This window comes from Ananas comosus, linkage group 18 (genome assembly GCF_001540865.1).
Source record: "Ananas comosus cultivar F153 linkage group 18, ASM154086v1, whole genome shotgun sequence".
Taxonomy (NCBI): domain Eukaryota; kingdom Viridiplantae; phylum Streptophyta; class Magnoliopsida; order Poales; family Bromeliaceae; genus Ananas; species Ananas comosus.
Window position 1 is genome coordinate 10,823,561 of NC_033638.1, and position 14,690 is coordinate 10,838,250.

A 14,690-nucleotide genomic window follows, 5' to 3' on the forward strand; every position below is an offset into this window, starting at 1 on the left:
TCAGCCCAAAAATGCGATCAATTGATGCAGCATGTTTCCGCCTGCCGTGGACATACTGATCCCATGGTGTTCCAACTTCTTGGGGGGCGAAAAAAAGGAAGAACTGAATGTTACGCGAATCATAGTCCTGTCACAAGCTTCTTCTTAATTCTATCACATAAATAAAGGAATCAGATGATAACCACTACAAGGATCACACGCTCAGATCAGGAGAGAGGAGGTTGGGGGTAGCGAGATTAGAGGGAGGGAGTATTTTTGAAAGCATTTGAGAAAAGGTGCATCAAGAATAAGAACGCCTCAGCCATACAGTCAGAAAAAAAAAAAAAAAGAAAAAGGCTTGGCAATAAAAAAAACTAGAATAATCTTAGCTGAATACCTTTGCATTCCATTGAAAAGTACTACGAACAAATAAGGATTCATATGAAAAGATAAAAAGTTAGAAACTTCTTTGAAATAATATACAAAAAATGCAAGAATACACAAATTTTGTGCCAACCACAACATGTTTTCGATGTTGAAGTGAAAACCAAAGTCTACATAACTCAGTTGCTGAATTACTTTGCCAGATATGCTAGGATCTTACAGAAAAATTCATATCAAGAGAAAACTGATTTGAAGTCCTGGAAGAATAAAAATTGACTTTCCAGTAAACTAGGAACTTCCATCTCCTGCATCAACTTGATCTCTTCCTGAAAAGTCAACCAATCAAATGAAAATCTATAAGATCCTTACTATGTTAAGGTTGCCAAAAAACAGATCATTCAACAGGTAGACAAACGTCCCCACTGAAAACAATTTACGGCGAGAACTTTAATATCACTAATACTAGGCTATGCAAGTAGTGGCGCTAATTCAGATCTGAGATCGCCTAGAGAGGCGTTTCTTTATCGCCCATACATAACTATAAGGGTGCGTTTGGTTCGCGCTACCTTTTTAAGATTCCTAGTAATCCAATAGGAATAAAAAAAATATGACGGTGTTTGGCTAAACGTACTAAGTAATCTAGTTGGTAATATTAGATTTACTTGGGAATGAGATGCATCCCAAAGTACTAATCTCATTCCTTTGAGGGAGAGTAGGTATCCTTATATTAATAGATTGGAATAATTATAATATGTTTAATCTCTTTTTTTCTTCCCACCCGCCGACTAGTTGGTATTATTTTTCTTTACATTCTAACCTCATATCTCTCTCTAAACTTATCTTCTTTTTTTTTTCTAAACTTCAACTCTTTTTCTCTCTCTAAATTAAGCTATTTCTCCCTCTCTTTTTTCTAAATTCTCAACCCTCTCATTCTCTCTAATCTCGATTCTATTTTTCTTTCTATTTCTTTAATTATGCTCTCTCTTTCTAACCTATTTTCTCTCTCTTTTTTCTAAAAAGATGTTGAAATTTTTTTATAGTATTATTTAAAATTAATTAAATTAATTAATTAATTAATTGATTGTATATTTTTCGTAATCTTAAATAACATGACTAAATAATATGACCGTACGAGCCAAACTCTGAAATACCACATTCTTAGTAATAGGATGAATAGAAATAAGATTCTCGGATATTTTTTTACTTCTAATAATCTTTCATAGTGCGAACCAAACGCACCCTAAAATGAATCTTGTTCATTCAGGGAGCTTCGGATGAAGCTGACTTTGAAGAAGCAATATCAGCCCTTGGAACCAGATAGTCAAGCCCCACGCTAGGAATCCTTGTCTATAAAAGCTAATAGAAGGATAGATGCATCTAGTACATATATAAGCTAGCAAAGCAACAGGTGAAAAGAGCACTCTTTGTGAATGGTACAATAATTGACTTGCACGACTTTTATATTCTAAAAGAGAAGCCCCGCATTTGCACATGAATTAGTTGAACAGACAGCTTAATAGCATGTATGAGCAGGATTCAAGCTTCCCTGGCTACCAAGACCTATTCTGATTAATGAACATCTTGTTCGGCATCTCTTTTTTTCATTGAAGGAGCATTAAGTCATTCTTGATATTAGCCCAGGCAGTACTAACTATACTCACAAAAAAAGCAACATTCCATAAGCAATTTGAGAGTAGAAAGCACAGAGCCATGCAAATTTCATTCCCCTAGGACCAGATTCTGCTTTTTATGGATTTGTAAGGGAAAATAACACCATTTTGTCATCGATTTATCCGGAAATTTCACCTGGGTTGCTAAAGTTCAATTTTTTTTTTTTTAATCTGTTTCAGTTGGGTCACTCCGCCAAAGAAATTTAATTTTCAGTAGCAGTCAGCTGACGCAGTGACTGAAGGACAAACTTTGGGACAAGTTCAGTGACCAAATGGATGATGAGATGATGGTATTCGCCTGGTTCGTTTAATTTGTTTTCTACCACCTCATCTGGTCCTGATGCTACCTAGAATTAGATACATCACACCGTGCACAGTTTCTACACTGCAGAAGGACTTGTGACCAACTATTTCACGAATCCGACAGATTATTTTAGAAAGCGAGAAGGTGGGGAAAGCTGAGGTGAACAAGATAACCTTCGAGGAGGAGGAGCTCTTCTTCGTTGTCGTCGTCGTCGTCGTACTCTTCGTCTCCTAGATCGGCATCGGCTGCATCTTCCCCATACATGGAGTTGAGATAGTCAAGGGCGGACCTGGTGAAGACCAACTTGTGGGCGTCGAGGATGTCGAAGAGGTTGAGCGTCCTGGGGGTGAGCATCTTGAGGGTGCCGATGTTCCTGCTGCTCAGGCGGACGTTGTCGGACACGTCGGTCACGAGGAACGCGGCCTTCTGCTTGGGGTCGAGCCCCCATCGGCGCATGGCGGCGACGAAGTCCTTGGTCTTGGGGCCGCCGGCGAACTGGTCCTCGAAGTCCTCCACGACGAGGGCGTCGGCGGCGGCGGCGGCGCTGGCGAGGGCGGTGGAGATGGCGAGGCGCTTCTCCTTGCGGTTGATCTTGATGGACCAGTCGCGGGGCTTGGGGCCGAAGACGACGCCGCCGCCGGGCCGGAGCGGGGTGCGCTGGGAGCCGAGGCGGGCGCGCCCCGTCTTCTTCTGGGGGTAGGGCTTCCTGCCGCCGCCGCGCACCTCGGCGCGGGTCAGGGTGGAGGCCGTGCCGCGCCGCCTGTTCTGGCGGTCGGTGACGAGGGCCCGGTGGACGACGGCGCGGGCGGTGTCGGGGGGCGCCGACCGCAGCTCGAGCGCCGCCTCGCCCACCTTCTCTCCCGAGAAGGAGAGCACCGGGAGGGTCGCGAGCTCCGAGCGGACGACACGGAGCGCGGCTCCCTTGCAGGGCCGGGAGGAGGGCAGAGGGGATTTGCGCTGGGTGCGGAGGGGAGAGGCGAGGAGGAAGAGGGAGGAGGAGGAGCACCACCACAATGACGACGACGACGACGACGACGACGACAAGCAGAGGGAAGGAGATGCCGCTGAGATCGGCATCGGATAGGGTTTTGGAAACGGGAAATGGGAAGGAGAAGGGAGAGCTTCGGAGCACCGAGCGAACCGCAAGGCTGTCTGCCCTGTGCCCTTTATTTCGTCAATTTAATTTTTAATTTTTATCCGCGTTGGAAAATTCTTTTTTTTTCCCTTACTTTTTACTTTTTTCCTCTCGTGAGTCGTGACAGAGTGCAAGAGAGACTCCGCTGACCGCTCCGCCTGAATTTTTATCTATTTATTTATTATTTATTAGTGCCCGGTTCAATCTGGGGTCTCACTGTCCAGCTCTCCCCGCACATCAATTTTACCCGGCGAGAATGACATGGATGCTTAAGATAAGACGGTAATTTTCTTAATTGAGGATGACGTGGATGCTAAGATGACACGGCAAAATTAGTTTGAAACCTTCATTAAAAAAATATAACAATAATAATAAAACTAATTTGGTATAAAAAAAATCTATTTAAAACCCAAATTAAGATCTAGTTCGTTGAGGTGTCACAAGCTGAAGTTTAGCAACGACCGGAAAAGGTACGAGTGCTCATACTGGAAACGGAATGCATACAAACAATTTTTTCTGCATTTTTTCTGAAAACATTATAAAAAAAATTTTTGCCTCAATATATATATTTTTTTAAATCTAGACGCAATTCCTTGCTGATTATAGAATCATCGCACTGCAGCAATTGATACCGCTTATTTGCAATTGCAGATATGACAACAGCCCAGAAAACTCCCAGTTAAACAGACGTGCGAACACGAAGAACAAAGCAACTTACTAACGATAAAGCAGACTTAATTACTTCGCTAGTAAAATCCATACAAATTTATCCTTGAATATTTTAATTCTAAGGAGCTATTGCATTACATATGCCTATAGTTTACAGTAAGAAGAAACCCAGTTTTTCTTTCCCACTCTCCAACAAGGCCATATAGTTTTACCTACCACATTTCTAGTAATATAGGTTGCTAAAAGAATGGCCTGCCGTGATAGATAAGCAATCTAATGATAAATAAAAGAGGGAAAAAAGAAAAAAAGGAAAAGAACCTAACATCCTCTATGATCGTTTTAGCTTTGAGCGATTTACAAGGCTGAGGTCCCCAGTGACCAGCAAGCGAGCTGCCTTGACCAGCTCCTCCTTCACCATGAATAGGACTGCAGCAGCAAAGACGCTTTGCACGATCTTCGTACTCATTCCTTTATAAAGACCCGAAAGGCCTTCGTAGCGGATCATCTTTGTGATCGCATCCAATGTACCTGCAACAATGATATAAAAGGTGAAGAAGATGTACAATGAAAGAAACAATAATAGGTGATGACGTGAGGTTGCATTAAGTAGCAGACACCTTTGTAGTGATGCCTATTATCATCGCCAGCTCTCTGTTTTATCTGAAGCCTTGACTGCAAAACCAGCATCACAAGACCAAAAATTAGAGTTTCTAGAATGTTTGATTAAAACCAAGGGCTATGGACACTTAGAAAAGGAGTATCCTTATTAGCAGAGCTTAGAAATATACCTTGACCACTAGGAGGGGATATGTAACAACAGTAGCACCAAGTTTTGCAACAGCTCCAAGAATAAAAATCTGAACGAGGACATTTGCAACATCAGAGCTCACAAAATGTATCTAGCCAAATGCAAGTGTTCCTTACTGATATTCACAATGGCAAGCCAGATAATTTGTTCTTTCCACGGTCAATAATTTCTCTTAAATTTTCAAAATTCAAATGCTTACAGCTACATCTCAAATGTGCTCACAGCCAACTTAATATTTTAACTATAGCAAAACAAAACCAAGAGATTTACCTCCAGAGCACTAATTCCATCTGCACCCTTCGAGTTTGTGGCATGTTTCTTTTTCAACTTCTTCAAGAGGGTCTCATACAACATAAATTGCATGGCAGGGTTGCTAACCTGCAATGACAGGTTAGAAGTAACAATTTTTTGCAAGCAAAATTGTAAAAAACATATACTAGCAACTCACCATTATAAGGGTTGGAATTACACCCTTCCAAAAGCCTAATAGTCCGGCTTCATCATAAAGTTCCTGAACCTGCAGAAGTAAAGTCAACACACTCGATGAATTGACAAAGGGACAACTACAGCAAGTACAGATGTTACAGTGATTTACAACATAGAAGTTTCACAAGCATGAAGATTTACATTGCCTTATAAACCTTTAGCATTTTAAAGCAGCAATTCCAAAACCCACCAGATAGAAATGAATTGACTACATCTAATTCAAAGATCATATTAATCACATAATTTCCATTCTAACTATCCAGACAACATAGAAACTTTTTGTTAAATTTATCTGCCAATATGACAGAGATCAACACATAGCTTGGCTGCTTGGATATTCATTTCATTGGCTAAACATTTGATACTCAATATTGGGACTACTTAGAAACGGAAATGAAGTTCCGATAGCATGGATGGGCTGTAGATGTCATATCTAATCATTAGGCCACAAATAGAGCTGTTTAAGATGAAGAAACTTGAGAGGGGAATCAAGTTCCGGGTAAGTGGTTCAGAATTTTATGAAGAAGTTGATGCTGCTCGCTCCACATAGAAGAAATAAGCCCAAACTCACGCGGCTAAGTTGTTCAACTAAAATTCAAATCAAGTTTGGCCATAGGTTTTCATATTCATATCACTAAGGGAGGTTGGGCAAAATGAACTTGCTCCTGGATGACCAATAGGGCTTTGAATAGCATAACATGCAAAACTAGAGATGTCAACCAGTCGGATTCGGGGTGGATTTTTAAAAACTAGAACCCGAACCCGACTCCAAACCCGAAAACTAAACCAGATGGATTTTAAAAATCCATATCCAAACCCGAACCCGACCAAAAATCCCAAACCTGGACCCAAATCCAAAAATACGAACCCAAAACAATTATTTCTCTTTTCAATATTTTAATATATATTACATTAAGTCTAAATTTTTAAAATACAAACTCAAATATAACACCAAATTTTTATATACATATTATGTATAATGTAAAATAAATTCGGATACGGGTCAAGTTCGTCAGGTTTAGGTTCTTGTCTGGTACAGTCAAAATTTATATCCATCGGGTTTTTGTTTTTTATATCCATATTCGAAACCATATCCATTTAGCATCGAGTAAATCCACTCCGTTCGGGTTCGGGTTCGGATTCGGGTTTGGGTTCGGATAAAATTTCGGATGTCCATACCCATTGACATCCCTACGCAAAATGGAGAGATAAAGCAGACGAAAACAGCGGGGGGGGGGGCAGTCTACCATTGCCCATGAGACTTCGACCACAACATGCCAAATGTGACGAATCTTGCAGTAAGTGCACCGAGAAGAATAACATTAGAAGCATTCGAGCAGGATGATCGAATTCATAGAAGAAGAACATCAAGATCAGGGACCAAATTTACACAAAACTTTTTCATTAAGTGTCAGAAAGCAACAAAATTCCATGTTTCTAGTTACAGCTATTTTCCTAACGGACACACATGCAGTTTTCTTCTTTATGATACTCAATACTATGAATATCATGCGTTACAAAATTATAGGAGATCTGATTAGAGTTACAATAGTACATACCACATGACTCGCTTTGAAAGGAGCATGCTCAATAATAGCATGTTGGATAGCGTCATCCAGAGAGATTGGCAAACCATGAGTAGGTAGTGTTTTGTTTGTCTTTCTGTGTGTCTGCCCGGTGAATACCAAATTCAGGTCACAATAATAGCCAAACTCAAAAAACATAGGAAGACGATGAAGAAGAAGAAGAATATAAGTTCGATCCAATAAGCTAAAAAAAGGAGCAAAGATTAAATTACTGAAGTGTAAAAAAAACAATTCTCAGAACAAGAATAGCCTAAATTCCATTCTTGAGAGGAAGCTGATTTTCTACCTGCATGCGTGTAACTACTACCCAGATGGGATTTGTTAGCAGCACATTCACACATCTGCACACATTAGAAAAGCGAATGCCTTCAGCTACACAGTAGGAATATTGAAGAACAAAACGTCTTACCATTCATTACTATATACATGATCATTAGAAACCAACTTCTAAGCAAGAAGATCGAAAATCCCTTTGCCTCCTCATGCACCCACCTCAAATGTTTAGAAAATTTGAAGGCATATACCAACCAAGTGAATGGCTAAATGCACGCAATAAAGCCATCACCTAGGGCCTCCCTGACTCTCAAGCTTGTTCAAAGGTGCACTTGGAGTAGAGCTGTTGAAGAAGCCTTAACAGCTTTTTCATTGAAATCTTGTTGAGAGCTTCCCACTATAGGTAGAAGGAGAAGCTTCAAAATGGCAATTCAGCTTTTAGGGCAAAGAAAGCCATTTTTGCTTCCTGCCACAGCCAGAAGCTAAAGATTGTTTGTTGGCAAATGTGCAGTTTCAACTTCTAGAGTAGAGAAATTGTTCCAACAGCGAAGCCAAACAAGCTATTAGAACAGTTATACAAGCAGAAAAGGCAGGGATTGGCCGGTGGAGAAGAGCATTTTGACACCAACTCTGGTGACAAATGAAAAGGATAAGAATTGGATGCACTAGCTAATTACCCAGAAAGTGCGGCAACAACAAGTGATTCGAGCATTCCCACAGATCCATCACCTATTCCTCTCTTCCAACGATCGAGAGCAGCAGATTCTGCCCTGTTCCGGAATGTTTGGTAGAAGTAATAATATACACCCTGAGGCAGAAAAATGGATTAATTCAATCACTAGGAGGCAGGAATGAAGATGAAACAAACAGTGTGGAACTTGTCAGCTCAGTATGAAGGATGGAGAGCATTGTGATGCTACCATGACTACTCTGTCAAACCGTGAAGAACAGTTCCTTCAAACGAAGCATCAGGAGATCAAGATTGAATTTCCCATTTGAAGTTATTAAGTTCCAAACATGACATAAAGAGCACATTTTATCCTCGTTCATGTTTTTAACTTCAAGCAGTCAAAATAAGATCAAATCGTGAACAGAGGTCTGCAACTACATGACTAAAAGAGTACTAATAATCCCGAAAACCATTACATACAAGGACGATTATAAAGAGACGCTTAAGCACACAATCCCGCACACGCGCGCGAGCGCGATAGAGAAATAGAGAGGGAAGGGCCGAAGGGAGACTGAGAGAGGGGCTTCCGAAAAGGGTTGGAAGACTGGAGAGCTAAAAAATTGGTGCTCACCTGGGACGCCGCCGTGCCGACCAGCGACGGCATTAGTCCGCCGTACAGCCGCTCCCAACCCTCATGTTTCACCACCTACACACATGTGCCAGCCCATTTTAGTAGTCCTTTTTATTTATATATATATTTTTTCAACAAAACCAAAAAGAGGCCCAAAAAAGAAAAGAAAAAACAACACAATTATGGGAATCCTATGAATTGGAGGAAGAAGAAGAAGGGGAGGGAGAAGGAGACCAGGAACATCTGGCGAATGGTTCCATCTCTGGAGCTGGACTTGGATGGATCGCGCTCCGTCTGTTGACGAGTGTTGACCTGCGAGAGAGAGAGAGAAAGCGTGATCCCGATTACTAGTTATTAGATCGCCGATCAATCAAACGACCACCCCCGAAGATATAAAAACGAAATTGAAAAAAGAAAAAAAGAAAAAGAAAAAGAAAAAAAAAGGGGAGCGGGGGATCGCATAGATCTAGAGAGAGAGACGGTACGGTTTGAAGGGGGTAGGTGAGGAGTTGAGCGATGATTCCCCCGGCGGCGCCCGCCAACCCGTTGATCAAAGCATCCGACATCCCTCCTCCCTTTCCCTGTCGAGGCGGGGAGAGAGAGAGGAGAGAAAAAAGAAGGGAGCGTGGACCTCAGATCACAGTAATCGTGGGGAAGCGGAATTGTTGTTGGATTGTAGGAGACGGAAGCCGGAGAGAGAGAGAGAGAGAGAGAGAGAGAGAGAGAGAGAGGGGGGGGGGAGAACTAATCAGCCCAGCAGTTATTTCAAATTGGTTGATTATTCAATCAGCAACAACTAACCAATTAGTTCGAATGAAATGAGCAAGTAAGTACGATTATTATTATTATTATTATTATTATTATTATTATTATTCTGGATGAACGAACCTTGTGCCGCGCATGGTGGGTGTGGAATATCTCCTGTTTTGGCCGTAGCGCCTGAGACTGGCTCTAGCTCGATCGCTTGATGGCGAACTGTATCTGCGCGCTCGTCAGGTTGGGTGCTCAGGTGCAAGCGACAAATGCTTATCGGATCGACTAAAAGAGCGTCAGTAGTTCTCTGCCCGGCCCAGCTACATGGTTTGCCCGTCGGTTTAGAGGGAACCAGGAGATCAATACGTAAGGCTACTGCCTACTGCATGCTCGAGTAATATGGTTTGGGCTATGTAACCTGTATTGCTTAAGTAGGTTTTCTCGGCCCAATACGATCTGTTTAGTTAATTTTACGGGTAATGTCAACCTACGGGTTGGGCCTCTCACTGAAACATTTCAGGTGATACAGCCCAAAATCAGCCCCATCGAATCTGGTTTGTTACTGTTGAGCAACATTTAGGCCCATTTAGGAATGCTTTGGTCGCAACTGTAATTGTGGATGCTTAGAGTTAAGAGATCCACAAAATTTCAGAAAAACTTTTAATTGCACCAATCTCCAGTGTACCTTATCTCTACAGGTTATCGCTGCTTCGGTTAGTCCTCAGCCTAAAGTTTCTTAAGCTTCTTGGCATGTAAAATCATGCATGCGCAGACGAGGATTTCCATTTCTCGGCAGTGAGATTCTTAGCACGCATGAACATGCAACCAGTTTACTCTCTACACATTATTGCTATTTTAAGTATCAACATAAAAAATTTGCAAACGGCTGCCCTGTAAGTATTTGATGAAGAGGGACACCCTGATGCATACAAATAGATTTTCTTCCTGTGCTGCACAACCTAATCTTAACAATTAGTGATTCATACAAATAGAATTATATCTTTTCCTGCAGAAACTTATCTTACAAGCAAGGAATGACCTGTTATCACAATTATCATCCTTATTGTGCAGTTGACGCGCTCCTGTCCAATTTCAGTTTTTGTGCAGGGCGGCAAGATTAGAAGTATTATGCAACTAATTAATGTCCGGATACATGACAAAAATTATCTATTTGCTGAGAACAGACAGTAATAAACTCACCATAAATCAGACAATACCTCTAATTGGGGCTCAGCACTTATCAAAGCAGGTAAAAGCAGAAGGGACTATCCTTATTCACATAAAAAACAAAGTCCTAGAATCTCACTGTCATTCCCATTTCAGGACAATAATAACAGCTGAAATCATTGTTGCACTATCTAATGTACAAGAAATGGATACAATTGAACGAGCCAATTTACCAAGACATATAAACATATGCATGCAGCTTCGCAATCACTCACACCTTCCAAAGTCACAAACTTCTAAAGGACCATAGTCCAAACTTTAAACTTCTAAAGGACCAAAGTCCAAATTTTTTTAAGGACAGTGTACACTTTTTCTGTGGTTTTCAATTGTGGTTAGCTTCTTGCGGGGGTAAGAACATCCGGGCCAACCACTGAAGCGGGTTGGGCAGCTCTTGCTTGTTCTTACGCCAGTACCAGATGGCAGCATTGTAGAGCTCATTGCGTATTTTTTTAGAGGCAGCCCTCCAGTCGTACTTTTCCATCTCCTCCCTCGCAGCCTTTCCCATTTCTACTCTGAATTCTTTTGACGATAAGAGCCGTTCAATCTTGTCCGTGCAGTCATCAAGGTCTCCAGGCCTAAATAGGAAGCTTGTTTTGCCCTCATTGTCTTCCGGTATTATATCGGGTATTCCACCTGCACGAGCTGCAACAACAGGAACACCAGAAGACATGGATTCCAACACAACCTGGCCGAGGGTCTCAGATTCAGAAGGCATCACGAATACATCCCCGCTAGCATATGCCTCTGAGAGCTCCTCACCTTGAAGCATCCCTGTGAATACTGCAGGCAAACCTGTGAACATCTTCTCCAGTTCGGGCCTGAATAGAGAGCAACCAGATTGTGTTAATGGAAAACCAATGAACAAAAAAATAAAAGCTTCAACAGCTATTAAAACGTGGCCTTTGGTTAGGAGGATTTGAGCATCAACCCATTCAAGCACATAGATATTGATTTTTGAAAAAACAAAACAAGTCACAAGCAAAACCAAATGAGGCCTAAGGAAATAGTTTCATCTGTCGCTGTTCTGTTACATGAGAAGACAGAAAACATATTCTCATGCATATTTTTCGAAATTAATTGTGCTGATTTCGTGGTTTCTTTGATCTAAATTGTTCAGGATCTTAATTCAGAACAAGGATTCTCCCAGGTTTCACCCTAACAATGTCTAAAAATATTAAACATACTCACATGTGATCAAATTGTGAAAGGAATTGAAAAGTGCTCCATAGCGAACATCTAAACTTAAGATGGCCAACCAAGCAGAATATAAACATTTGACATGTATATATTGATGAAGTACTGAATCACAAAACTTTGAGAATATAATACCTATATGGTCCATCTCCTACAAAGGCAATTCTTACTCCCGGCAGCTTATCCATAACCCTGCTCAATTAAACGCACAAAAATAGTTAGTGACATCGCTCAGCATGCACGAGTAATCACAACATACGAAGAGTGGCCATGTAACATTCGTTGCGAATGTTCAAAATAAAACAGGTTGCAAAGAATGCAACTGGGTATTTTGAAATTGCTCAAACGGACTGATTTAAAAAAGTGAATCGAACTTAGATTCAGCTAGGCTCAAATCAATAATAAAAAATTTATTATTTAAACTCTGACGCTTAAGAAAGCTTCGATGTCCATAAACATGTAAACCCAGACCAATGGAGGAAGGAGGGGGCGGTTTACAACTGTGTATCATTTAAATGGCAATCTTTTCTTATCATGTGAAGAGCAACACTGGAGATCATGACAGATGTAGATATTAACTCGCTTTGAAGGATCAGCTAGGCTCTAAATAGATTATCTAACAATGTAATCAATTTGAACTTTGCAACTTATAAAAGCTTGAGTGTGCAATTACATGCGACGAAGGTCACAAAATAGATCCTTTTGAATGCTTTCAGACATTAGTGCAGAGTAAAGAGCATTCCATGCAAACTAAAACAAAAGGTTATAGATTTCTTTCTTTATTGGTTTTTGATAGTACTTCTCTATGCCTTGATGTTTTGTTGTATTGCAACTACAAACAATACTATACTATATACAGGTAGGATACCAGTTTTATGGCCTTCCACCAAGAAAGCTCCGGCCATTTTTCTTTTAAATAAAAGAAGGGAAAAGAGACAAAAGAAACAGAGTTGCAGAGGAAAATAAAATTCATTTGCCAATTGATTAATGGAGGTTTCTTCTGGTGGTTATATATCCTTCAATACAAATGAAACACAAGCGGCACAAATGAACTGTAATTCTGAGCCTAATTCCACTTTAAGTAACAATCAATCAGAAAACTATTCTTTGTCCTTCTAATCCTGACATTAGGGTGACAGCTTCCAAATAAGAACTCACCTTTTAAGGAAATCCAAGTTCTTTTCAAGTCCGAAGCGTCCAACATGAATTATCAGCAGTTTTTCTGGTTCACCATCGCTAGCAATAAAGGAAATATTAGAAAATATTAGATGTTAAGTTTGGTGCTTTGCAATATAGGTGCTACTACATGCGCCTTTGTAGGTTTCTATGTGTGCACATCTATATAAATATATGTATAAATATATAAACATATATAAATATAATATATAATATGTATATATCTATATATATAGAATTAGGCTACTAAACTATCTATAGTATCGGAGCTCCGGTACTATAGTTTTGTTTTCGATCTTAGGGTGTTCAAATTAACGATCCACACCGTTAAAACTGATCTAGGGTATATGAAGTTCTTAGGAATAAAATTTTAGTTTTTTTCGACATCGTTTACTTAGTAAATAAATTATGTCAAAATGGACGGTGGAAATTGAATAATCTTTAAAATTTGAGTATAGGACTTTTAAATTCAAGATCAAGAATGTTAACCTTAATCTAGATAGTTTAAAGTATTTTCTATCAAAATTTGAAGAAATTTAGATTCTTCTACACCGTTAAACTCCAAACTCGCCATACTAGCTATTGAAATTGACAATTTTGAAATGGTTTGATCATAAAGTAAACTATGTCGGAAAAAAATAAAATTTTATTTCTAAAAACTTTAAATATCATAGATCAGTTTTAACGGTTTGGATCGTTAATTTGAACATCCTAAGATCGAAAATGAGACTATAGTACCGAAACTCCGGTACTATAGATAGTATAGGAGACTAGATCTATATATAGAGAGAGTTGAGCTAGAATACTATCGATAGCAAACGGGTTCCGCTGCCACCCATTTGTTTTTGATGATAGAGCCTCCAAATCAACGATCGGTGCCGTTGAACATGATCTATACCACTTGAAGTGTTTAGAAATCAAATTTCATACATTTTCGATATTATTCTCTTATCCATCGAGTGGACACAAAAATAAACGGCTGAAAAAGAATATTCTTTAAAAAATGATGATAGGAATCTTGTAGTCAAGATCAAGAGTATAGATCTTGTTTTAAATAGTTTAAAGAATTTTCTAACAAAAATTCAATTGATTTGAGCGTAGAAGTGAACGTACCGCAACCATGATTAAGGGAGCAAAGTGAAAATTCCCAAAGAAGTGGCTCGACGACTAGAATGAGACCACGGAAGTCAACGATAACCGTTCCTAAAAGTCCGACGGTTTCACTATAGTCCATTTACATGTACGTAATAGGATCGTCTCGAAAAAAAAAAAAAAAAGGGAATAAAAGTACGGAGTAATAAATAGCGTTGAAGCATTAAGAAGGAAAGAAAGGGAAAAATCGATCGTCTTATGCAGAAACCTTGTTCCCACAACTAAGGCTTTCGAAAGTGGGAGCTAAAGCGTCGGTACTCTACGCGTAGTTCGACTGCATAGAAAGATAAGGAGAGAGAGAGAGAGAGAGAGAGAGAGAGAGAGAGAGAGATATATATATATATATATATATATCTTAACTCGATCTTATGATAGCTATCGTTTGCCCGAGGCAACGGTGGGTAAACAAAAACTACTATCTCGGAGGTTTAGCTGCTAGCCGTGGCAACTTATACTAGATATGGTAAACTTCACAAATCTTTAGTTTAAAGTTTAAAAAGCTGTAGTAAACGGATTACTAGTTTCCCAAAGTTTTAAACATTAAAATTACCAGCTATACTCCGCAAAAGAGCAAATTGCCGCATTTCTATAGG

The 14,690-nt window shown here is 40.0% G+C and overlaps 3 protein-coding genes across 4 annotated transcripts in view; all 3 read right to left on the reverse strand.

Annotated features, from left to right (window-relative positions):
• Nucleotides 365-3,519, reverse strand: LOC109723677 (50S ribosomal protein L4, chloroplastic). The gene is made up of 2 exons (XM_020252121.1): nucleotides 2,511-3,519; nucleotides 365-689 (listed from the first exon to the last, which is right to left on the reverse strand). Exons 1-2 carry the CDS (start codon nucleotides 3,412-3,414, stop codon nucleotides 652-654), a joined length of 942 nt encoding a protein of 313 aa, XP_020107710.1. The 5' UTR covers nucleotides 3,415-3,519; the 3' UTR covers nucleotides 365-651.
• On the reverse strand, nucleotides 4,187-9,593 carry LOC109723676 (peroxisomal nicotinamide adenine dinucleotide carrier). Of its 2 annotated transcripts, XM_020252120.1 has the most exons (12): nucleotides 9,484-9,593; nucleotides 9,081-9,176; nucleotides 8,830-8,907; nucleotides 8,596-8,670; nucleotides 7,972-8,102; nucleotides 7,308-7,362; nucleotides 6,995-7,105; nucleotides 5,398-5,466; nucleotides 5,220-5,327; nucleotides 4,930-4,998; nucleotides 4,759-4,813; nucleotides 4,187-4,669 (listed from the first exon to the last, which is right to left on the reverse strand). In XM_020252120.1, the coding sequence occupies exons 2-12, from the start codon at nucleotides 9,159-9,161 to the stop codon at nucleotides 4,470-4,472; spliced, it is 1,032 nt and encodes a 343-aa protein (XP_020107709.1). In that variant the 5' UTR covers nucleotides 9,162-9,176; nucleotides 9,484-9,593; the 3' UTR covers nucleotides 4,187-4,469. The 2 variants fall into 2 exon arrangements, with proteins under 2 accessions (XP_020107709.1, XP_020107708.1); XM_020252119.1 differs by lacking the exon at nucleotides 9,484-9,593 and having other exon boundaries at nucleotides 9,081-9,335.
• LOC109723825 (sulfoquinovosyl transferase SQD2-like) overlaps nucleotides 10,597-14,690 on the reverse strand; it is a 7,073-nt gene continuing 2,979 nt past the window's right edge. The window contains exons 7-9 of the mRNA XM_020252309.1: nucleotides 12,928-13,037; nucleotides 11,905-11,961; nucleotides 10,597-11,393 (exon numbers count right to left, since the gene is read on the reverse strand). Coding sequence (XP_020107898.1) covers nucleotides 10,898-11,393; nucleotides 11,905-11,961; nucleotides 12,928-13,037 — 663 coding nt within the window. The 3' untranslated portion in view covers nucleotides 10,597-10,897. The remainder of the gene's footprint in view (nucleotides 11,394-11,904; nucleotides 11,962-12,927; nucleotides 13,038-14,690) is intronic.